The sequence below is a fragment of the Bufo gargarizans genome, chromosome 4 (genome assembly GCF_014858855.1).
Source record: "Bufo gargarizans isolate SCDJY-AF-19 chromosome 4, ASM1485885v1, whole genome shotgun sequence".
Lineage (NCBI taxonomy): Eukaryota > Metazoa > Chordata > Amphibia > Anura > Bufonidae > Bufo > Bufo gargarizans.
This window is the reverse complement of record NC_058083.1, coordinates 69,586,451-69,612,866: the sequence shown is the minus strand read 5'-3', so window position 1 is coordinate 69,612,866 and position 26,416 is coordinate 69,586,451. Positions and strand designations below refer to the sequence as shown.

The window sequence follows — 26,416 nt, the reverse complement described above, 5'->3', positions numbered from 1 at the left end:
TTGCGTGAAAAGGGAAAAACATCCAGTATGCGGCAGTCCTGTGGGCGAAAATGCCTTGTTGATGCTAGAGGTCAGAGGAGAATGGGCCGACTGATTCAAGCTGATAGAAGAGCAACGTTGACTGAAATAACCACTCGTTACAACCGAGGTATGCAGCAAAGCATTTGTGAAGCCACAACACGCACAACCTTGAGGCAGATGGGCTACAACAGCAGAAAACCCCACCGGGTACCACTCATCTCCACTACAAATAGGAAAAAGAGGCTACAATTTGCACGAGCTCACCAAAATTGGACTGTTGAAGACTGGAAAAATGTTGCCTGGTCTGATGAGTCTCGATTTCTGTTGAGACATTCAAATGGTAGAGTCCGAATTTGGCGTAAACAGAATGAGAACATGTATCCATCATGCCTTGTTACCACTGTGCAGGCTGGTGGTGGTGGTGTAATGGTGTGGGGGATGTTTTCTGGGCACACTTTAGGCCCCTTAGTGCCAATTGGCCATCGTTTAAATGCCACGGGCTACCTGAGCATTGTTTCTGACCATGTCCATCCCTTCATGACCACCATGTACCCATCGTCTGATGGCTACTTCCAGCAGGATAATGCACCATGTCACAAAGCTTGAATCATTTCAAATTGGTTTCTTGAACATGACAATGAGTTCACTGTACTAAAATGGCCCCCACAGTCACCAGATCTCAACCCAATAGAGCACGGGTGTCAAACACAAGGCCCGCGGGCCGAATCCGGCCCGCCAGACCTTGTCATGTGGCCCGCGTAGCCGCCGCCGGCCGCCAGCCTTCACCTTTTTATTATCATTATCACTTACACCTGATACAGGAGCCGGGAGGATCAGCTGTGAGGGAGGTGGTACTTACATCTACAATCGCTCGCCGAGAGGAGGGAGGAGGCAGGCTGGGAGGATGGGCGCTGGCAGTGTGAGTCATACGTCACGCGCCTGCGCCGCCCACTTTATGAATGAAGCAGGCGGCGTGGGCGCATGTTGTATGACTCACACTGCCAGCGCCTGTCCTCCCGGCCAGCCTCCTCCCTCCTCTCGGCGAGCGCTTGTAGATGTAAGTACCGCCTCCCTCACAGCTGATCCTCCCGACTCCTGTATCGAGTGTAAGTGATAATGATAATAAAAAGGTGAAGGCTGGTGATTGTGAAACTTGAAAGGGGGGAAAGACGTATGTGAATGGCTACTGGGCTGGCGCTGCTGAAAGGGGTTAATTATAACTACTGTGGGAGCAAAGGGGGGAATAATTAGCTACACTGAAGAGGGGACTGAAAGGGGTTAATAAATACTGTGAATGGGGGACTGCTGAAAAAGGGGTTAATAACTACTGTGAAGCCCCTTCACAGTAGTTAACCCCTTTCAGCAGTCTTCACAGTATTTATTAAACTCAGCAGTCCCCCTTCAGTGAAGGGGGGACTGCTGGGGTTAATAACTACTGTGAAGGGGGACTGCTGAAAGGGGGAAATAACTATGAAGAGGGGGCTGCTGAAAGGGGCTAATAACTACTGTGAAGGGGGCTGCTGAAAGGGGTATATAACTACTGTGAAGCCCCTTCACAGTAGTTATTAATCTCTTTCAGCAGTCCCTCCTTAACAGTATTTATTAACCCCTTTCAGTCCCCTCTTCAGTGTAGTTATTTATTCCCTCTTTTGCTCCCACAGTAGTTATAATTAACCCCTTTCAGCAGTCCCAGCAGGGGACTGCTAAAAGGGGTTAATAACTACTAGGGGGAGGGCTTGGGGGGTGACACCATTTTCTACTGCACCGGGTGACACCAGCCCTAGCAACGCCACTGTCAGCGCTCCTTATGCGATTTATATACATACGGTAACCATTAACTATTAGAGATACGATTATACAGTGAGTGGACACATAGTCCTACAGATACAACCGGCCCTTTGAGGGTGACCAAACTGCTGATGCGGCCCCCGATGCATTTGAGTTTGACACCCCTGCAATAGAGCATCTTTGGGATGTGGTGGAACGGGAGCTTCGTGCCCTGGATGTGCATCCCTCAAATCTCCATCAACTGCAAGATGCTATCCTATCAAAATGGGCCAACATTTCTGAAGAATGCTATCAGCACCTTGTTGAATCAATGCCACGTAGAATTAAGGCAGTTCTGAAGGCAAAAGGGGGTCCAACACCGTATTAGTATGGTGTTCCTAATAATTCTTTAGGTGAGTGTATCTGGAGTCTAATATATTACATGAGCAGAGTTGGTGGTATTGTCTCCAGTCACTACCCACCTTAAATGGATATCATAATATCTTATCTATGTCGCCCAACTTTAAAGGGGTTGTCTCACTTCAGCAAGTGGCATTTATAATGTAGAGGAAGTTAATAGGAGGCACTTACTAATGTATTGTGATTGTCCATATTGCTTCATTCATTTTTCCATCACATTATACACTGCTCGTTTCCATGGTTACAGACCACCCTGCAATCCATCAGTGGTGGTCGTGCTTGTACACTATAGGAAAAAACATCAGCCTCTCTGGTGGCCGGGGCCATGGGAGCGCACATAGGCTGGCGCTTTTTCCTATAGTGTACAAGCACGACCACCACTGATGGATTGCAGGGTGGTCTGTAACCATGGAAACGAGCAGTGTATAATATGATGGAAAAATGAATCCATCCAGTAAAGGAGGCAATATGGATAATAAAAATACATTAGTAAGTGGCTTGTATTACCTTTCTCTTTATGATAAATGCCACTTACTGGCGACCACTGATTGTCCAGAATACAAGCCACTTCTTAGGCTACCCTACGTTGTGAATTACATGCCGTTTTTTCCCCCGGAAGAACTGCAGTATAAGGGCTCATGCACACGGCCGTATGTATTTTGCAGTCCGCAAAACACGGATCTGCCCAAAAAACGGAACAGCTGGCCCCTAATAGAACAGTCCTATCCTTGTCCATAATGTGGACAATAATAGGACATGTTCTATTACTTTGCAGAATGGACAAATGGAAAACGAAATGCACACGGAGTAACTTCCGTCATTTTTGCGGACCCATTGAATTGAATAGTTCCTCATACGGTCTGCAGAAAAAAATTTAACGGACATGGAAAGAAAATACGTTCGTGTGCATGAGCCCCTAGGCCTCTTGTCTTGTGTCCATATTACTGTCTACAAACCAAAGATCTGCAAAATATGGATACCTTCCGTGTGCACTTCATTACTGGAAATGACTATTTTTCTGCAATACAGGCAAGATTAGGACATGTTCTGTAATTTGCGGAACGGACACGCGCATGTGGACACCACATGGATGACATCTGTGTGCTGTCCATGTTTTTTTTTCTTTTTTTTTGTGGACCTGTAGAAATGAACAGGTCAGTGTGCAACCTGCAAAAAATAAAGTGGATCGGATACAAAATACAATTGTGTGAATGAGGCCTAACACAGTACCAGCAAAGTGAATGAGATTTGACAAAGCTCATGTACGCTTTGCTTATTGTGTCCGTGTAGAAATTGAGCCGCCATACGGATTTTGAAATCTATAGCATGTCAACTGTTTGTGCTGATTTTTAGTGCAGATTTCACCCTTTGCAATGTGGATTTTGGTGCGGAAATGATGAGAAATCTGTGCAAAAATTCTGTTTGACAACCCGCATCCACAAGTGGCGAAAATGCTGAAGATTTTCCATGGGAATTGTGTGTAGGAAATCTGCATAATTTACAGTAGTATTAAAAATGTAAAAAAATAAAAATCTCGTCCACAACGGAATGGACACATAATTCATGTAGTACGGATTTTAATCCATAGAATGTCAATTTATGCAGCGGATTTCACATTTTGTGGGCCAAATTTGGCAAACTTTGGTGTGGATTTTTCCTCTAGCCTAGCCGGACCAAACCAGATGTATGAGCAGCTAAAGTCCGTGTGGAGGAGAATGAGGGAGCATCTGCAGAGCTGGCAGGTGACTATTAAGAGGCTAAAACTAATGCTTACTGATTTCATGTAATTGCAGGGCTTGTCTCTGGTTAGCTGTATCTGAGAGGATACACACTGCTATGGGGTAGTGGGGGAGGTCATCACAAGAAGTGCAGCAGAGGCCATCTTAGGCCTCTTGCACACGACCGTGTGTCCTCTGTGGCCGTATTGTGGCCCGCATACGGTTCACTTGAATGGGTCTCACTAAGGAGTGCTTCTGTGGTGTTCCATTCCGTGCTTCCGTTCCGCAAAAAGATAGGACAAGTTCTATCTTTTTTGCAGAACGGACAGATCGCGGACACCATTCAAGTGAATGGGGTTGCGATCCGCATACGGCTGGCCCACGGTCTGGGCCCGTGCATGGCGGACCGTAATTTGCGGTCCGCAGCATGGGCAGCACATGTTTGTGTGCAAGAGCCCTTAGGAAGATGCTAAAATAGAGGCAAAGAGAAATAGGGTTGCCAAGGGCTGAATACAGACATCAGAAAGGTAAAATTACCTGAAAAATAAAGCTTTATGAATATCTTCCCTTCAGCATCATATATGTTAGGAATTTCATTTTTGGTAATGAAATGGCAGTTACACTTTTAATAGATACTGAAGAACAAGAAAAAAAATTGTCCCAGGGGCTCCACATGCTGTAAAAAACTAAAGGAACTTACACTTACCTAATCGATCCCCAGTCGCGCTTTTCCGCTCCAGTTGTGATGGGGGTCAGTAATTATGCTTTGGGCAGAGTTAGAGGCGTGGCCTAGTATGAAAAAAATTTACGCGATGCATGCTGGCATATATTGTCCCTCTTTGTGATTTTCAAAAGTTGGGAGGTATGCAGTAGACATGCACTGCACCAAAAGAAATGTCTGCCCGTTGGTGTTCATTTAGATTTTTCTGTTTCTTCATAGACAATTGTTAGCATTAGTTTTTAGTGGTAAAAAAGCCAGGTTATTTTTTTTTTTAACCATATGTTAGACATTTTTTTTAAAGGTTGTCCGTATTCATCATATTGATAACCTATTGAAGATAGGTCATTAACCTCTTAAGGACCTCCGCCGTATATATACGGCGGAAGTCTGGTCCCCAGACATGGCATCCGCTTGCATGTGCAGCGGGCGCCAATGCCGCCGGGTTTCTGCTATTTTAAATAGTAGAGACCCGCAGCACATGTATCATGTATGCGATCAGTCATAAGGCTGATCGCATACAGTTTCCCCTTCAGATGCCATGGTCAAATGTGACCACGGCATTTTTGCAGTCCGGAAGTGGAAGTTGCGCGATTCCGCTCCGGTAACAGCCGACTGAGATCGGGGAACCTGTTATATCTATGAAATAGCCCAAAGCCTCAAGCAGGCTTCAGAGCTTATTTCAGGACTATACCACTACAGGGCACTAGCTGGCAGCATTGTATTAGTAAAGTGCAAATTAAGTCTTCAATCATGGCTATTTAGCCATCAATAAACACAATGGGCAATCTAATGATTGCCAGTTATTGTCACCCAAGGTGACTTAAAAAAAAGTTTTTATAAATTAAAATTAAAAAAAACCTAAAAGTTCAATTTACCCCCCTTTCCTAAAAATAAAAATACTCAACCGATAAAAAAAAGATCATGGGCATCGCTGTGTGCAAAAATGCCCATACTATTAAAATATAACAATATTAATGGCATACGGAAAATGGCGTAACGGGAAAAAAATAAAAACAGCCAATTTGGCATTTTTTGTCACTTCAACTACCCAATATTTATTTTTTTAAAAGTGATCAAAAAGTCGTACACACTTCAAATTGATATCACTAAAAAGAACAGATCGTCCTGCAAAAAATGAGCCCTCACCCAGCCCCATACACATAATTACAAAAAATTTATAGGGGTCAGAATATGGTTATAAAAAAAGTTTTTTATAATAAAAATTATACAAGTGTGGTATTGTTGTAACCGTACTGACTTGGAGAATGAAGATAACAGGTCAATTTTACTGCATAGTGTACAGTGTTAAAAAAAAAACACCTTTATCAGAATTGCATTTTTTTTCCCAATTCTACCCCATTTGGATTTTTTCCCCGCTTCCTACTACATGGTATGACACCGTAAATGGTGCCATTAAAAAGTACAACTTGTCCCGCAAAAAATAAGCCCTCATAAAGGCTATGTGAATGGAAGAATAAAGTTAGGACTATGGGAAGGAGGGGAGTGAAAAAACAAAAACGCAAAAATCTCAGGGTCTTTAAGGGGTTCTCAAGGAATTAAGAAGATTAAAATACTTAGATATTACCTTATTATAAATATATACCCAAATACCTTTCATTAGTTATAATGGCTCGTTTTGTCTAGGGAGCAATCCTAAGGAGAAATATAATGGCCACCATCCTATTAGTACACACAAAACCTGTCCTAATCACACAGGAGGATAAGTTACTTCAGAGCACTAAGCTAAAGAGCCGCCTCATCCTCCTCTCTGCTCTGCTTGTCAGGGATTATGATCCTGAATACAGCTGATAAGAACTTCAGCTGAATCTGTGTAGGAATGGAGATCATGAGAAGACATGGAGTACACAGAGGACAGACAGGACAGACTGTGGTAAAGTGGGTCTGTGGTCATGGAGACTGGATACGAGAGCTGCTGCTCATTAGCCACACCTCACCCTCCTCTCTGTACTTCATGTCGCCTCAGAAGCTCCATTCCTACAGAGATTGATCTGCAGATCTTATCAACCACGGCTCCTTCCATGTTTACCTGTACGCTATCTACATTGCAAGGCAGTGCTGTATAATTACAGCTTCCTCTCTCATTAAAGTGAATAGGGCGAATAGCTTTAATTACGCTGCACCACGGCTACAATGTACACAGCATGCAGGTAAACATGAAGGGTACGCAGCGTTCTGACACCCCTTCAAACATCTGATCGCTTGCAGTACTGGGAGTCATATCCCCATCGTTCTGATGTTGATGACCTATCCTGAGGGTAGGTCATCAATATCCTGAAACCAGACAACTGTATATGCAAAACAGGCATTTTTTCCGATGTTTTTCAACTTCTATAGAATCATACCTAGAGCCTGCTGTATTTTGACAAAATTGCTAAAAACGTTATGCAAAAAATGCTTTGTATAGAGTTTCTTAATTCACTATAGACTTTAAAGAGGACCTTTCATCGGTCCAAACATTGTGAACTAAGTATCATGACATATAAAGTGGCGCCCAGGGATCTCACTGCACTTACTATTATCCCTGGGTTCCGCTCCGTTCTCCCGTTATGTCCTCCGGTATGTTCGGGGACTTGGTTATAGTAGGAGGAGACTGCCCTTGTTCTGCTGGGCATCTCCTCCTCCTACGCTGTTGGGCTGGCCAATCGCATCGCAGAGCTCATAGCCTGGGAGAAAAAACCTCCCAGGCTGTGAGCTCTGCGCTGCGATTGGCCAGCGCTAGAGCAGAACAAGGGCAGACTCCTCCTACTATTAAATGGTCAGCATTAAATGGTTGTCCCATCTGGGACATTGGAATCATATTGCTAGGATATGCCCCCATTGTCTAATAGGTGAGGCTCCCACCTCTGGGGCCTGCGCTTATCTTTAGATCATAGCCCACATGTGCGGCCGCCCTCTATTTCTTTCTATGGGACTGCCAAAAATAGGCAAGTGCTGGCTCGGCTAATTCTGTAGTCCCCATAGAAGTGATTCGAGCGGTGGCCACACTTGCGCGGTGCACTTCCCATTTTTATTTTTATGGGATTTCAAAAAATCGTCACTCCCATAAAAATGAATGGAGGGCGGCCGCACCTGCGCAGTGTGCATTCTAAGGATAGGTGCGGTCCCAGAGGTGGGACCCATACCTATCAGATATTGGGAGCATATCCTAGCATTATGACCCCAGAGGGGACAACCCCTGTATACAGTTCGCAGACTGCAAGCCACAGATCTGCAAAATACGGATACAGTCCGTGTGCCATCGGCATTTTTTCGCAGACCTATTGACTTCAATGGGTCTGTGGACCAGAATAGGACATGTTTCAAAATTTGCATAATGGACATTTGGATGTGGACAGTATGTTACAAAATTATAGAACCACATCTTATTCTGGTCTGCAAAATGCAGTCCACAGGCCCATTGAAGTCAATTGGTCGCAAAAAAAGCACAGATGGCACACGGACAGTATCCATATTTTGCGGATCCCCAGCATGAGGCCTAAGAAAAGCTATTTTCCCCACCCTGTTACTGACCTGTGCTTACATTGCATTAATTTACATGGCTTCCAGAAGACGCAGAAGTCAGAACTACCCACCGTCACCGGCAGGCCGTCTCTCCAGGAAACGCTCAGCTTAATTCCAAGGCTGTTTTTTTATTATTTATTTTTTGTTTTGTTTATTAACTGTGCCTATCATTGACAATGTAAGGATTATATGGCGTGGGTGTAGATTAGAAGTGTAGGCACTAGGTGTAACCTGCTCGTCCAGCTCCTTACTTGACAGATATATTAATTTCTTCTGTAACGTGTCATCTTAGAGCAGAGGGCTGATCTCAGATCTGGGCTTGAAGCACTTCTACCAGCGCTTGGTGTCTGATCTCCATGGGTTTCCAGGTGTTGTGAAACTACAACTCCCAGCAGGGAGACAATGCATTATTCTTAATCGCTCATTTCCATGGATACAGTTACAGTTCCAGAACTTTTATTAAACCTACAATGTTTTTTTTTTTTTTTTTTTTTTTTTTTTTTTAAATAAAGGTGTTGTCCTATCTTGCCTATTATGAAAACAATCTACATGTATTATTTCCCCTCCTTTTGCAGTACCTCGGTGTGTGCTGCTCAGCTTCTCATTCCTCTGATTCCGGAGGTTCAGACTTCACACACACAGACCACCTGGCTGATATACCACATTACAGATCCACGGCAGTTTGCAGTAACACCCATACGTTTCGGCTGTTATACCGCATTACAGAGCCACGGCAGTTTGCAGTAACACCCATACGTTTCGGCTGTTATACCGCATTACAGAGCCACGGCAGTTTGCAGTAACACCCATACGTTTCGGCTGATATACCGCATTACAGATCCACGACAGTTTGCAGTAACACCCATACGTTTTGGCTGTTATACCGCATTACAGAGCCACGGCAGTTTGCAGTAATACCCATACGTTTCGGCTGTTATACCGCATTACAGAGCCACGGCAGTTTGCAGTAACACCCATATGTTTCGGCTGATATACCGCATTACAGATCCACGACAGTTTGCAGTAACACCCATACGTTTCGGCTGATAGACCGCATTACAGATTCACAGCAATTTTCAGTAACATGCATACGTTTCGGCTGATATACCGCGTTACAGATTCACAGGAATTAGCAGTAACATACGTTTTGTGCAATAAACGGCATTACAGAAAAACAGCAATTTGCAGCAACGCGTGTGCGTTTCGGCTGATAAACCGCAATACCGATTCACCGCAGTTTCATTCTTCTCTTTACAGCAGTTCCCAGTGTACAGCCATATTCTGAAGCTTGCAAGTGACCTTGGAAAACTATTGAAATTACCTCAATTTCCCCCGATAACCGAAACCAGCTATTACCATCCGAATGTGCTCTGCATGAAGTATCTGATGGAGGTGAATCTGCCAGGTAGGGGAGATTATGTCTCATAACTATTGGCAATGGGTGTGTAATTTTTGTTTTCAAGATGTTTGTCAACCACCCCCACCCCAAAAAAAGGTGCACAGCCCCTTTAAGGACCACCCTATGTGCACTTAAGTCTTGATTTGCATATAAAAACTCAATAAAGTAAAATAAGTGAGCAGGTAAAATATGTCAGCTCTCCCGCCTTGAGTAGGTGCTTATATTCCCCACAAATTAACAATGCCGGAGCGCCTTTCTTAGAACCCTACATGGTGCTGTTTCTTTCTAACTCCTCCAAGAAATGTCGGTATAAATTGATAAGCTTATCATTCCTGTGTGTCCCTGCACTGATCGCTCTGACATAGGGAATAGTCACACCCTTATAGTCATTTTATACATACATTTCCAGGAGGAATAACAGAAGGATGACATAAAGCAGGAAAGCTGCCCCGGAATTGTTTATTCTGGTAAATTCTTGCGGAAATATTATGTTAGGAGCGCTGACAGGTCCGAACGAGTAAAGATAACTGGCACGGTTGAAGATCTGGACTCCTCATTATGTGTGATGCCATCTCCTTGTGACTGGTTCAGATGTTTATTACTTGGCCAAAAACGAATCGCTCCAGCTTAATTAACTGCAGCGCAAGCACGCTTTGCACGGCCTTCCGCATTGCGCTGTATGGGAATTTCCGTCCCCAGCCTTTGAGGCTGGTCGGTTCTTCCCTCCGGCAGCCAATGGTTTGTGGTATTTCTTGTTTTTCGCACCAGCTATTCAGTGTCAGTACGGATGGATATTGCACAATGCATAGACGTCTAGTGAAGGTGAAGCAGAGATTCTGGTTAGACTGGAAATGTAAAAACCAAAGAGATTTGACAGATAAGTGATCGTCTGCATGTTCTGCTTGTTGACAGCACACACAGGTCAGCTTGTATCTGCTCGTTCCTTCTGACAATACGTGATCACCCGGGATCACGTGGCCCTAATGACATACAAACAGGGTTTCCATGGGTGGTGGCGACACAACTGCTTCCTTGGAGAGTGTATTAGCTTTGATACAAACCTTCATGGTAATGATATCCATAGGCGGTCTTGTAGGATTCTGCCAGGATCAAAATCTCATCCATCAGATATGCTTTGAATGGGGTTTTCCAATCATCTGTCAGCAGATTGGTACCTATGACACTGTCTGACCTGTTACATGTGCGCTTGGCAGCTGAAGGCATCTGTGTTGGTCCCATGTTCATATGTGCCTGCAGCGCTGAGAAAAATGTATGTTTTAATATATGCAAATGAGCCCCTAGGAGCAATGGGGGCGTTACCATTACACCTAGAGGATCAGCTCTCTGCAACTGCCGCGCCCTCTGCACTTTGACAGGACCAGGCTTAATGGTGTTTTCACTGCTTGGCCCTGTCAATCACAGTGCAGAGGGTGCGGCAGTTGCAGAGAGAGTAGAGCCTCTAGGTGTAATGGTAACGCCCCCGTTGCTCCTAGAGGCTCATTTGCATATATTAAAGCTTAATTTTTCTTAGCAATGCAGGGCACATATGAACATGGGACCAACACAGATGTCTTCAGCTGCCAAGTGCACATGTAAGGCTACTTTCATATTAGCGGTTTTTTGCGGATCCGTCATGGATCTACAAAAACACTTCCGTTACATTAATACAACCGCATGCTTCCGTCATGAACGGATCCGGATGTATTATGTCTTCTATAGCCATGACAGATCCGTCTTGAACACCATTGAAAATCAATGGGGGACGGATCAGTTTTCTATTGTGTCAGAGAAAACAGATCCGTCCCCATTGACTTACATTGTGTGTCAGGACGGATCCGTCTAGCTCCGCACCACATCACCGACAGAAAAACGCTGCTTGCAGCGTTATTCTGTCCATGATGGGGACGCAACCAAACGGAACTGAATGCATTTTGCGGAAATGAATGGGGACAAAACTGAAGCGTTTTCTTCCACTATTGAGATCCTATGACTGATCTCAATAGCGGAATTGAAAACGCTAATGTGAAAGTAGCCTAACAGGTCAGCCAGTGGTACAAAGCTGTGCTTGCTATTGCAGCTCAGCCTTATTGACTTGAATGGGACCAAGCTACTATTAGGCCACGTGATTGATGAGCGTGATGTCACTAGCCTAGGAAGAGGCCGCAGCGCTCACCAGAGCGCTATGACCCCTTCAAACAGCAGATTGGCAGGGGTCCCTGGGTGTCAGACCCCCACCAACCGGATACTGATGACCCATTCTGCGGATAGGTCCCCAGTTTTATTGAAAAAGGAGTTCGGAACTTGGATTGGCATGGTGCGGAAAATCAGCTTGGGAAGAGTCATCATTTGAAAAGACTAAAACCTGCCCACCCATGACATCTCTTTCGTGGCAAACCCATTAAAATCTTTTCTATGGTATTTAGTAATGGTAAGTAGTTTTATTTGTATAAAAGTGAAGTTGGGGGCGTAAATTTTATTCCCAGATACGAAATACTAGAATCCTGACAGTCTAACTGATACCTGGATTTGAGGATTTGTAGCTTGGCTACACTTATCTGTATTGGCAAGGACTGTGACTTGGATTCATTAATTTTAAAGTAAGATAGCATTCCAAATTGCAAAATGAGTGCCATGGCCTTTTGCAGAGAGATTCACCTGGGTTTGTCAAGGTAAGGGTACTTTCACACTTGCGTTTTTCTTTTCCGGCATAGAGTTCCGTCACAGGGGCTCTATACCGGAAAATAACTGATCAGGCATATCCCCATGCATTCTGAATGGAGAGTAATCCGTTCAGTTTGCATCAGGATGTCTTCAGTTCAGTCGTTTTGACTGATCAGGCAAAAGAGAAAACCGTAGCATGCTACGGTTTTATCTCCGGCGAAAAAAACTGAAGACTTGCCTGAATGCCGGATCCGGCATTTTTTTCCATAGGAATGTATTAGTGCCGGATCCGGCATTCAAAATACCGGAATGCCGGATCCGTCCTTCCGGTCTGCGCATGCGCAGACCTTTAAAAATGAAAAAAAAAAAAAAAAACTGATCCGTTTTGCCTGATGACACCGGAAAAACGGATCCGGTATTGCAATGCATTTTTCTGACTGATCAGGCATTTTTATGACTGATCAGGATCCTGATCAGTCAGAAAAATGCCTGATCAGTCAGAAAAAATGACATCCGTTTGCATACAGTTTGCCTGATCAGGCAGTCAGTTCAGGCAACGGAACTGCCTGCCGGAATCAAACAACGCAAGTGTGAAAGTACCCTAAGTATAATGTCGTCTGCATATAGAGCAATCTTATATATGCGTTGGCCAATATTTATTCCTCCTATTGTTGCCGTGTTCCTGATATGTTGTGCTAAAGGCTCTAAGGCTAAGATGAAAATTAGTGGAGATAATGGACATCCCTGACGAGATTCATTCGTTATGTTAAACCTATGGGATAAGACCCCATTAGTATATACCTGAGCGGAAGGATTCGCATAAAGACTAGAGATGGCATTTTTAATTTGGCCCTGGAATCCAATGTTATCTAGGACTGAGAAGGCAAATGACCAACGGAGTCTATCGAAAGCCTTCTCTGCGTCTAAGGTTATGGCAAGAAGTGGAATTTTCCTAATTTCTGCATAGTTAAAGATTTTTATAGTCTTCTAGTATTATCAGCAGCTTGACTGCCTTTGACAAAGCCTGTTTGATCTATATTAATTAGAGAGGGCAATATTGGGGCCAGACGATTTGCAATTAATTTAGAAAACCGTTTTATATCCGCATTGAGCAGGGATGTAGGCCGAAAGTTCTGCGGGACGTTATCTGTTTTAGGGAGAGTTATTATAAGTACTGTTTGCATCTCTATCGAAAAGGGAATCCCTGTTGCTGCTCTTTGGTATATGGAGGACAGGTAGGGAAGAAGTGTTTTAGAAAATTGTTTGTAGTATTCACCTGACAGGCCGTCAGGGCCTGGGGACTTTCCAGCTGGTAGGGATTTGATCACCTTCTCAATCTCCTCTTCCGTGATGGGCTTGTGAGATCCGCTAGCTGGGTCTCGGAGAAGGAAGATTTGCATTAGTTAAAAAGTCATGGACTAACGTGGGGAATGAATCGGGTAAAGGAATTTGGTCTTTTAGGTTGTAAAGTTGCTCGTAATATGACCTAAACTATATCTCTAGGATCTGTAAGTTTCCTTTGGGTTTGGGGGTGTAATATATGAGAGATCTGGGATCTAGCGTGTGTTGTTTTCAGCTTTGCAGCTAACAGTCTTCCTGCCTTGTATATAATATCTGGCCTTTGTACAAGATAAGGCCTTCTCATAGGTAAAGGAGAAAAGATTACGTAATTTATCTCTCTCTGTTGCAATTTGAGCTGTTTGTTCCCTCATTGGCTGCTGTTTGTTAAGGTGTTCTAGGGAGGTTACTTTGGTTACGATATCATTCATGTTTTTCTCCCTTGCTTTTTTCTCCTGATGACCAATTTTAATCATGAGACCCCCTAATGTATGCTTTATGCGCTTGCCAAACTATGTATGGGTCCGCAACAGAGCCTGTATTAAATTTGAAGTATTCTTCTATGGCGTCTTTTATTTCTTGAGAATATTTTTTGTGACTCATTATAAAAGTATTATTTCTCCATACTGGAGCCCTTTGTGTTTGGGATTGTTCCTTTATAGTTAAGGTTATCGGGGCATGATCCGACCATAGTATGAGACCTATTGTGGTGGACAGCGACTGAAATAGGGTATCGCGATCCACCAAAAACGGGTCTAAACACGAGTAGGACGCGAGTGTAGGGGAAAAATAAGTGTACTCCCTTTCTGTACTGTGTTGCGCCTGCCAGATATCAGAGTCCCTCTGTGTGTAGCACCGAGGACGAGCCTTTCTCTATTCTACGACAAGTGTTGGTAGAATCAATTGTTGGGTCCACTACTGTATTGAAATCCCCACAAATAATCAATATGCCCTTTTTCATGCCATTATTCGCAGGAAATTCAGTTAATGTGCATTAGGGGCATATAAGTTTACTAGGGTATATACTATATTGTTGATTGAGCATACCAAGATCAATATAACGAGAAACCTCTAAAAAGGCCGATGTATTTCGTACAGCAATAAAGACCCCTTTTGCTTTTTTGTTATGTGCATGCACTATGGTTGGAAAGAGGTGAGGCTTTATACGGTAGGCGTCTGTTTGCAACAAATGTGACTCTTGCACACAGAAGACATCCTCTTTTGCAGCTAACGCCTCCCTCCAAGCATAGGCTCTCTTTTGAGGGCTGTTTAACCCCTTCGCATTAAGTGACATAAATTTAATCTCCATCTAACCCCCAGAAACAGTGTTGGCATTGCGACACCTCCAGGAGACGCTGTAGTAAAGAATAAACTGATAAACTTAACATAAACGAGCAACAGGTAAAGGAATGTCCATGCAGCCTAATGCCGCCTATAGTAACTTGGGGGAAAAGTTCCATATAGTTACCAGAGTGTTCGGTCACTCAAGGTGCTCCGGCATATTGGTTGCTAGAAAGGGATCATCTCTTGCGGGTATTGCTTTGTGTTCCATTCTTTATGTAACGGTGGTTGGGAAAGGTTTCTCTTCTCTTTCTGCAGTTCCATGCAGAGTTTCCAGTCGTGTAGGAGTTGTTTTCCTTCTTCAAAGGACTTAACCACGTGCAATGTCCCTTCTGCACAAATAAACAGTTTTCGTGGCTAACCCCACCTGTATGCAATGTTATGGCTCCGTAGTGTTGCTGTTATAGGGATGAAAGATCTTTGGCAAAGTGTTGCTGCTGATAAATACCTCAACCGATTGGAAGGGCGGAGGTAGGTTTTTGCACTTGCGCGCCGCTGCCATCAAGGCCTCTTTTGTATGGAAAAAATTTATTCTGGCCAAAGTGTCGCGGGGAACCTCCTTATCAAGAAATTGCGGTTTTGGCACTCTGTGTGCTCTGTCAATTATCAAATCGTGAGAGGTTATATCCGGTATGAGCACCGAAAATAGCTTGTGGAGATATGGCTGGAGCTCACTAGTTGACATTTTTTCTGGTATACCTCTAAACTTTATATTATTGCGACGGGAGCGGTCTTCCATGTCCGCTATTTTGGCCTTTAGCGCTTCCACTTCGTCCACCATATCATTATGTGCATCTGTGACATAATCTTCCATTTTGCTTTCTATATGTTGCACCCTATCTTCCAGGTTTTGAATAGATGCTGAAAGCGGGGCTAGCAATGGCGCCATGTCTGTTTAAAGGGAAGCTTTCAAGGCCACAAGCATGCTTTTAATGGTGGCCTCAGATGCCACTTTATCTGTGGTGGGAAAATCTGTAATTGATTCAGGCCGCTGTGTGGCCAGTCAAGGGTTAACTGCAACAGCACCAACCTGGCTCATATCTTGTGCTCCTAGATTCGGCCCCTGTGTCTGCAAGCAGTGTATGGAAGGAACACTGCTTCTCCTCACACATCCGCCATCTTTGCTTCTTTGATCCCCCTAGTGCAGGGGTAGGCAACCTTCGGCTCCCAGCTGTTGTGAAACTACAACTCCCAGTATGCATACTTGCTCTGCGCTTCTAAGAACTCTCATAGAAATGAATGGAGCATGCTGTGAGTTGTAGTTTCACAACAGCTGGGAGCCAGAGGTTGCCTACCCCTGCCCTAGTGCAACACCCTGATGTCCTCCAGTGTCGGGGGTAGAGAGGGTTCAGGTAAGCGCTGTTCAGAGACTGAGGCTGGGGAGCCTGAGCGGGGTGACTGTACAGCTGAAGTGAATTGCTGCTTGGCCAGGCTGTAAGTGTGATCCTGTGCGTTGGCGCCATCTTTCCCCCGATCTTTGTCAAAATAGTGATCCAGGTTGTTTGCGATCCTGGGGAGTACCCTCTTTGTTTTCCCCATCTTCTGTGGGTATGTTCCCGTTGATTTAGCCAGTATGCGCTGCAGAAAGGTGAGATGTAGCTGTGGCTGGTCGCTGTATGCCGGGAGCTCCTCAGTTAAGCGGCCATCTACTCCGGCAGCCTAGCCACGCCTGCCTAGGTCCTCAGTTTTAAACATAGCTGTAGACATAACATAGTTCTTATACTATAGGGGGTATAAACGTATGTTTGGATCTGCTGGGTTTGCATGTTTATTTCATACCAGACATCTTTGACAGAGAGTTATCTCCCATGCTTGGAAAATGATCAAGCATGTTGTATTTTAGTACACACAATCCCTGGCGCCCCCCAAGCAAGTGTCAGGTAGGCCCCATATACCTTAGATTTGGGCAGTATACACCTACGCAAATATTTTTTCTCTATTGTCCCAATAAATCTAAAGTGAAAACTTAAGCAACTTTAATAGATGTATCATGTATTCATTAAATGTTTCCTAGATTTTTGTTTGTACAATGATTGGGTATGTTCACATTACAAGGTTTTCCAGGATTTTTATACTGGTCACCTATATTCTAGATAGGTCATTAGTATCTGACAGGTGGGGGTCCAACACCTGGGACCCCCACTGATCAGCTGTTTTGAGAAGGCAGCGGTGCTCCTGTGAACGCCACGGTCTTCTCGCAGCTTACTAAGCACAGTGCCGTACATTGTATATTCACTTCTATGCGGCTTATCTGCTCCTAGGTCACATGACCGATGAACGTGACGCATGGCCTAGAGAAAGGTGTGAGAAGGCCGCGGCATTACTGCAAGTGACGGTACCTTCTCAAATAGCTGATTGTCAGGTAATCTGGGTGTCGGACCCCACCAATCAGATGCTGATGACCTATCCTGCGGATGCGTCTTCAGTTTCAGAATCTCAGAAAACCCCTTTTATGGTTTTCTTTTTTTGTAAGCTTGTTTTTCTTTTTCTTTATTCGTTTGGTTCTTTGACGTTTATATTTTTGGGCTATTACAAAACTGCATTTTTACCTTGTAGTTTTTGGTGCAGATCCTCACCAAAAACTGTGCAGAAAACTGGCCACATGCAAAGCAGTTTTTTGATGCTTCCCATTCTATTCAATGGGAGACAGTGTGGATTCCGCCCCAAGATAGGGCATGCGGCTTCTTTTTCCACGTGGAAAAAAAAAGCAAGTGCTGCTTCCCATAAAAAAGAATAGGCTTTTTGATGCGTTTTTTTGGAGCTGATTTTGAGGCAAAAGCGAGCCAAAATCAGCACCAACTCAATGGGAACTGACTCCTATATAGTCTATCTCAATGGTAACAGTATCAACAAATACCAGTGAGGCACCCTTCTAATAAGCCATTAAAATATATTTTATTTTGACTTATAAACTGTGGCTAAACACACCATCGTCCTGGTCTTCTAATGATGCCACCTCAGCAGTGAAACGTGACGGCACTCCCGTCAAACAGCTGATTAGGTTAGGACAAGCTGTGGCCAGCAAGACATTGCTCCTGCAGGGACCATTATAGTAATACTAAGTGGCAATTCAGATGAATGGTTATCCTTATCCTTGTAATGTAAAGCCTCATGCACAGCGGGTCCGCAATATGCGGGCTCCGGCCGAGTGCGCCACGCATGAAGGATGTGGACCTAGTCACTTGAATGAGACCACAATCCGGAAGGTCCAGTGCGGAACGGAAGCACTACTGAGTGCTTCCATAGGGTTTCTATCACATCTGATATGGCAGGTAACAGACGTGCGGTGCAGAGGGGAGGGAAGGTGAGTACCCTATCACTAGGGAGAGGGAGGAGTGGTGACCCCCTAACTCACCTAGCACTGGCCCCTGGCTGCCCAGATGTCCCTAGACGGGCTGCTAACCCGTACGCCGAGCACGTGCCTCGTCCCTGGCTTACACTGAAATAAGCCCTAGGTAGTGAATAGGGCTGTGGGAGCACTAGTCCTCACCACTGACACCTAGGGTAACAACAGGGAAAGGACAAACAACACAAACAATCCCCAAAGGGAGACCACAAACAGGAGAGAACCGGAGATCCAACAGCTCACGTTCCACAGCAACTCCAACTCGACCAGAGGTCAGAAAAGAAGATCTGGAAAGAAGGTCTATATCTGGCAACAAAGGAAGCAGAAAGGGAGAATATATAGTAGCTGGGAGTGGCTGATAGAGAACAGCTGGAAGGAAAAGCTACAGATTCCTAAATGGGACAAAAAGGATTGCAAACCTAAGCGGGAAAACCTAAATCGGAATCCATTCCCACCACTAGGTCGTGGAGGGATCTCTTGAGACCGAGTTAGTAGCCATCCGCTGCGACCTTCTGTCCCCAGGCACAACACGGTCAGCGATAGGTCGTGACAGTTTCTCTCCGTGCCTCCGCACCACAAAAAAGTAGAACATTTTCTATTTTTTTGCGGTGCGGACGGATCACAGACCCATTCAAGTTGAATGGCTTTGGATCAGTCTGCAGAATCCGCATGGATGTTGCCTGTGCATTGCGGTCCCAAATGCACGGAATGGCCGACCAACGGCCGTGAACATGAGCCCTAAGGATTGCTCATGTCTAACAGAGTGGCACACAGAGGGTGGTTCTGAGCAGGAGAACTCTATGATGTCTCTATGACCTGATGGACATGGAAGAATCCAGCAGGGCACGGGAAGTTCAACAAACATTCCTATAGTTAAAGCCACGAGCCATATTAAACCTAGGCTGTTTCTTCATCATTGCCCAGTCTGTAATACTGGTTTTACTTGCTTTAATACATCAATTTATTTATTTCTTTTTTTATATGTACTTTGATGATATCTTTTTTTCCTTCATCAGACGAGCTGCATCATTGGACTTGCTTTGTGGCAAAGAAAGCTAGGCTGGATGATGTCACAGTTTTGACCTACAATCCTGGATTGCAAAAAAAAATGATCCCATATGACATACAAGCCGTGGCGATAATCATCGTTGTTCTCAAGTTAATATTTGTGCTTGATGATGATTTGGAATGGTAAGCCACAACAGACACCCTCCCCCCATGTTGTCAAATCTGAGCCTAAAGGGATTGTCTAGTTTCTAAAAAGCCATTTTTAAATATGTAATAGCGCATCTGGAATTAAAGAGTAACTAAACTTTTATAATAATTTTTAATATGTTGTCCCTAATCCCCTAAATAACATTTTTCTAATATACTTGATTAATTTTCTGTTTTTACTGTACTTTTATATCCCTAAAGCGCACCATTCAGTGTGCGCTTAAAACTCTGTTCTCCCTACACCGCTGACAGCTTGGCGGTGTACGGAGTACTCATTTTAGGAATGGGGCCGCAGCAGCGCTGTGAGTACGGGCAGAAGCGCTCATTGCTGCTCCTGCCCCTGCTCCCTGGACTATTACTAACTCTTGGCATAGTACATAAGTACCCTGTACACATGTACTATGCCAGGACTAGCTGAGCGGAGCAGGCTCTTGCTTCTGCCTTCTCCGATAAGCTAAGAGAACTGTCGTGCACAGCCGCTTTACACTGTACTGTGCATGGTAAGCACAGAGAAGGAGCGCCGGTGCCTTCTCAAACAGCTAATCAGCAAGGGTCCCCAGTGTTGGTCCCCCACTGATCAGATACTGATGACCTATCCCAGTGATGGCTAACCTCCAGCTGTGGTGAAACTACGACTTCCAGCATGCTCCATTCATGTCAATGGAGTTCTGAGACCAGCCAAGCAAGTGTGCATCTTGGGAGTTGTTGTTTTACCACAGCTGGAGTGTCAGAGGTTATCCATAACAGACCTATCCTGAGGATAGGTCATCAGTAGTGAAAACCCCACTAAAGAGCTGCCTCAGCTCTCCTGACTTCTCTGGCTGTCAAGAATTGTGATCCTACATACTGCTGATAAGATCTTCAGCTGTGTGTGCAGGAAGGGAACTCATGAAGAGAAGTCATAAAGTGACGGCTGAAGTACATAGAGGACGGACAAGACAGTCTTCTGTGGGTTTATAATAGGGTAGCAGAGTGCATTTAAATGATGCTGCTCATTAGCCTCCCCCTACACCCATCCATCCTCTCTTCACTTTAGCTTTCACTTCATAAGCTTCCTATCCCGGGAATCTAGGAAGACTGAGGCAGACTGGCACACATTTAGTCTAGTAGTGTGATGGTTGTAGAAAAGTAATGAAAAAAAAACTGTAAAACATTGAAATTAGGACTAGTAAGAAGAATACTGTACAGTGTATGTGAAGCTGAACATTAACCTTGATATGATTCTGTATCTTTTGGTTAGTTTTCTTTCTCATCCATGGTATTCTCTAAAGCCTTTACCAGTATCAAAGCCATCAACGTTTTTTCCTGCCCTAGGTCCTCATCCATAACAAACTACAAAGTGCCATTGTTTAGATATTTCTTATGGATTTCCTTGATAACAACTTATATTAGAAGCAAATCACAAAAGTTGTGACAATGTTCGAAGTTGGTCTCAGTGACAAGATTGTGTCTCCTGCCTCGAAAATGGGCAGCGCATGGTTGCCAACCACAATTTTTTTTATTTTTTTTTTTCTGGACAACTTATCCCAAAAACACGGACACTCCCTTTTTTTTTTTTTTTTTTTTTTTTTTACGGACAAATTGGAAAACCATAATGAATGATTAAGATAATAAGTAAAACAGGTATATAGCTCAATACACTGATAATAACTCATTGCTATCAGCTGTAAAATTATGATAATTACCACCAAAATAATCTAGTCAAGCACCACCAGCCTCAGAAAAATCCTGAATTTTTTTAACCGACACAGGAAAAAAGTCAGCTATTTTTAAGGACTGCCCAGAAATTTCTGGACCATTGGCAACCATGATGGGCAGTCCAGTAGGTTAGGCAACCATCTCACTCAGGAAATGTCTCCTGGAAATTTCTGACATTGTATGATTGCCCAGTCTACTGGACCGCTCACTTTCTAGGCTGTCTCTCTCTCCACCAGTTAGAGGCTTTTGTTTGAGCCGGGCCACCAATTCTCCAGGCTGCGTTTCAGAACATCACTGGAGGTACGCTTTACAAGCCACACATGGCAGATATTCTCCGCCACAGATTTGGCCAGAAATCCACATCAAATCTGTTGCAAAACCTGCATGTGTTGCAGATGGTTTCAATAGAATTGACATGCCATGGATTCGAAAATCTGCATATTTCCAGATTTTTGTGCCGATTTTTTTTTCCCCCACTACTTATAGTCTGTGTGGAATCTGTACAGAAAATCTGCACCATCTGACCTTTTGGGATTATATTTGTTTTTTGTTTTTCGTCTTTATCTTTTTTTGTAATCTAATTTTCAAATTTTGCAGGCAGTTAGCAAAGCGTGCTCAAAAAGAGAATCGAGGGGAGAACGGTAAGGATCTGTCCTGTTTGAAATGTATTTTATATTTTTTTTTTCTTCTGCATTTATCATGAGTTATTCCTGCCATTCATGTCATGGAGTAAGAGAACCATGTTGACCACTGCTAAATTCTCCACAGCCACCAGGACTTTGCTGCCTGAGTAGTATACACTAGTTAGCTCCAGTCACAGTATACATTGCCTTAGGTTACCAGAGCAAGGAGTTGGGTGCAGCATAGCGAGCTGCAAAATGAGTGGGCAGCTATGTAATACATGGTTTTGCTGAACGTTTCTGAGCAGAAGCCTGTGTTTCTAGTGGCTCTTCTTTTTTTTCTACTAATGGAGTCCAGAACTGGACCCTCCCCCCCCCCTTTATTAGATCTTTGGAAGCCCAAGTTGGCCCTTGTAGGGCACACAGACAGCGATTTTCTAGGTCAATTACTCCTTTTAAGGGAACACAAAACCTAGAAGAAAAAAAAATCACAGAAAATAATGCACTAACAAAATAGATGCAAACATTATATATGGACTAAGCCCTCACTCTGATATGATAAAATCTGAGACTCTCAGCCAATATATTTTGATCAAAACACATCTGTGCCCGCCTACCAGCACCAAGGCGGTCTCAGTCAGGCAGGCCCTACTTTAAACCTACCTATGCCGTTGGGCAACTATATTCAGGAGAGCAGACCCTACACATATAGTGTGCTGCTCCTAGTCACCTCTGTGTGCATCAAGCAACCAATGAGAGGAGGAGCACACACAGCTATATGTACCACCTAATCAAGGTTGCCTGTGAGATAGGAAGGGAAAAAGTGCACAAGAATGCTACTCCCCAGATAATAGGAGCGCATTCACACTTGAAAGTGCCATTCCCTCAAGAACATAAATTTATCTGAAATCATAGAAAAAGATACAACATCCTGCATGATGATAACTCAATATGCGGATGTACATGGCAACATTTATAAGGAAAAAAATCACGGAAAATAATGTACTAACACATTATTGTGCACTTTTGCCCTGCCTATCCAACAAGCGACCTTGATTAGGTTGTACATATAGCTGTGTGTGCTCCTCTCATCAGTGACAAGGAGCAGCACACTATATGTACAGAGTCTGCTCTCCTGGACGTAGATACCCAATGGCATAGGTAGGTTTAGAGTAGGACCTGTCTGACTGAGACCACCTTGGCGCTGGTAGGCAGGCACAGATGTGTTTTGAGGGAAATATATTGGCTGAGAGTCTCAGATTTGATCATATCAGAGTGAGGGGCTTAGTCCATATATAATGCTTGCATCTATTGTTTTAGTGCATTATTTTCTGTGACTTTATTGCCATGGCAGTTTGCAGTTTCCATAGCATGCTGAGACTTGTACTTTTGCACCACCGGGAGAATGACAAGTAGCAGGCCAATAGCTTGAGTTCAGCCCATAGTGATTCGAAGAGTGTCACCCTTACCAGGCTTGTAGATGGGGTTACATGAGTCCTATGTGGATGCATTGCCAAACAAGCCATTGTCTCTTGATTACATTTAGCTGCTTTCTATGGGTGAGACAATATTTACCTTGCCTCAAATGGCTTCTTCCTCTCTCGCTGTGAGGTCTCTGCCTGCCGTATGGAGAATTCATGTACTCATACCACCTGGTTTATAATTTCAGATATCACAATATTTGATTTCGAGAAGTGGTACATGACCATGAGACCGTGTATGGATGAAGCACGCAGGAAGTTAGAGGAAGAAAATGCCAGGTACTTAAATTTTTCTGGTTTGTGGAAGATTGTAGAGGTTTTTGGAGTGTGCCAGGAACTGGAAAACAAGGAAGAAAACCATAAAAAACGCCATGCAGTGTGAGAGAACATACAATCTCCGTGCTGTGTGAGAGAACATACAAACCCCGTGCCGTGTGAGAGAACATACAATCTCCGTGCTGTGTGAGAGAACATACAATCTCCGTGCTGTGTGAGAGAACATACAAACCCCGTGCCGTGTGAGAGAACATACAATCTCCGTGCTGTGTGAGAGAACATACAATCTCTGTGCTGTGTGAGAGAACATACAAACCCCATGCTGTGTGAGAGAACATACAAACCCCGTGCTGTGTGAGAGAACATACAAACCCCGTGCTGTGTGAGAGAACATACAAACCCCGTGCTGTGTGAGAGAACATACAAACCCCGTGCTGTGTGAGAGAACATACAAACCCCGTGCTGTGTGAGAGAACATACAAACCCCGTGCTGTGTGAGAGAACATACAAACCCCGTGCTGTGTGAGAGAACATACAAACCCCGTGCTGTGTGAGAGAACATACAAACCCCGTGCTGTGTGAGAGAACATACAAACCCCGTGCTGTGTGAGAGAACATACAAATCCCATGCTGTGTGAGAGAACATACAAACTCCATGCTGATGTTCCCTTTGGTTAGTTTTGGCCCCAATCCAACAAGGCAAGCCAAATATGTATATATACATTTTTTTTTTAGAAACAACCATATTCACCTTTTTAATCATCCTAATAATGAAAAAATGAAGCAACTTTGCAGTTTTTTTCTACTACTCCTATGCACCTATTTTCTTCCATTTTTCCCTTTTTGGTAATGTACATTTGTGAGGAGGACAAAACGAAGGGCGTATGACTGCAGGATCAGACTACACAGAGTTTGTCTGTTGCCATGGAGATACATAGTCTGCATAGAAACTGCAGAAACAAAGTGGTAGAACATTTTTAATTTACAACTATTGCAAAAGTGTTTCATATTTCAATTTTTATTTACCCTAAACATTTTTGCTGTTTTTGATTTTTATCCCTCAATTTTCCAGGTAATTTTCCACATACTGGATAAATAAACTTTTAAATATTCCAGTTTGACGTTTCCACTTTCCAACATTTCTCCCTCCAGCCTTGCCACGCAGAGTGTTGGCAAGTGGGGAAGGGGAGGAGGGGGGGTTATTGCTGCATTACTAGGCAGATTTGCATTTTAAGGTTTTGGAAAGCCTTAAATGGTTGTCTCATCACAGATGATGGGGGCATATCATTAGGACATGCCCCATTGTCTGATGGGTGCGGGACCCGTGCCTATATCGAGAACGGAGTCCCGAAAGTGGTGGAGAGCGCACTGCGCATGCACAGCCAAAATAGCCGAGCCACTGGCTCAGCTATTTTCGTTGGGTCCATAGAAGTGAAGGGGAGTGGTGGCCGGTCATGTGTGGTGTGCTCCCATTCACTTCTATGGGGAGTGCTCTTGGTGGTGGCCGGACTAGAGTCCTCCAGCCACCACCTTGCGGGGTTCCATTCCCTATAAAGGTGCGGGTCCCAGCGGTGGGACCCGCACCTATCAGACAATGGGGGCATATCCTAGCGACAACCCCTTTAAGGCTGTATTAGACAGCCCAATGTGGCAGAGATTCCAGGAGGGAAGCGTTCCCTCCCGGCAATCACCGGCTCGCTAGCAGAGGAGACCGCTGCTATTGCATGTAGCGATCGCCTTCACAGCATGGGGAGGAGCGTTCGCTATGCCATCGCTCATCCCCATACTGTATAGTGGTTTGCCGGAGGCAGATTGTGATTAGACACCACAATCTGCCATTTGCAAACGATAATTTTTTAATGGCAAAAAATGTGGATTGCCCAATGATCGAGCATTTGCGATCATCTGCTGAAAAATCTACAAATGTAATCGTGCACTTAGCAACAGTCCCTATCGGAGCTGTTATGGCAAACACATTAAATGTTATCCATCCTCCAGGATCGGTGTTTTGGTACAACTGATAGGAATTTGAAAGATTTGGGTTTGGGGAGTCAAAAATAAAAATTGTTCTAACTGAACCTTTTCTTATAGTCTTACTCTATTAAAATGTAACACGCCATATAACATGGTTCCAAATTTTACCAACTTTAAAAAGGTAAAAGCTTAAATGGTCACTATATTTCGAACACACTTTGCCTAAATCAAAAGTGGAAAAAATGCATTTTCTCCATCTAGCAGCTCACTCCCCATCCCTTCTCCAAAGACTTCACTCCTCTTTCCCCTTCCCATAGACTTCTATGGGCAGCATGGCTATCTGTGTCTCTCAGCACTTCCTGGCGCCTCCTCCCCCTCCCTTCTCCATTGACTTCTGTAAGCAGCATGTAATCTGATCCTTCAGTGAGCTAATATTCCATCTCATATCTCAAGACAGATTCAGCAGAAAATGTTAGTTTAGGAACGGTGAGGTAGAGAGATTTTTTTGTGAGTTTAATTTTTAATAAAAATTGCAAAAAAAAAACAACAACCCAAAAACTAAAAATGCTGATATTAGGTAAACGTGTTACTTAATCAGAAAGTTATATGGTCCACACCTCTTAAAAATAAACTAAAGGTTCAACATGTACCGCTTATGCTTAAAAGGGTCACGCAGCCTTATAAATCATTATAATGCTATGCTATCCTGTCAGAGGAGTGGAGGTCAGTTCCTCAAGCATATCTTCACTGCTGAAACTTTGCAACAATTGCCTCTAGACTAGGCAAGATTACATGCTGCTCACAGAAGTCTATGGAGAAGGGAGGGGGAGGAGGCATCAGGAAGTGCAGGGAGACACAGACAGACATCTGCCTCTTAATAAATTATTCACATCTTACT

At 44.0% G+C, this 26,416-nt stretch overlaps 1 protein-coding gene across 2 annotated transcripts in view; it reads left to right on the top strand.

Annotated features, from left to right (window-relative positions):
- TAF1B (TATA-box binding protein associated factor, RNA polymerase I subunit B) overlaps positions 1 to 26,416 on the top strand; it is a 94,776-nt gene that overhangs the window by 52,199 nt on the left and 16,161 nt on the right. For both annotated transcript variants that reach the window (XM_044290126.1, XM_044290127.1), the window contains 4 exons: positions 9,427 to 9,574; positions 19,271 to 19,445; positions 21,765 to 21,808; positions 23,457 to 23,547. In XM_044290126.1, the coding sequence (XP_044146061.1) occupies positions 9,427 to 9,574; positions 19,271 to 19,445; positions 21,765 to 21,808; positions 23,457 to 23,547 (458 nt within the window). The remainder of the gene's footprint in view (positions 1 to 9,426; positions 9,575 to 19,270; positions 19,446 to 21,764; positions 21,809 to 23,456; positions 23,548 to 26,416) is intronic.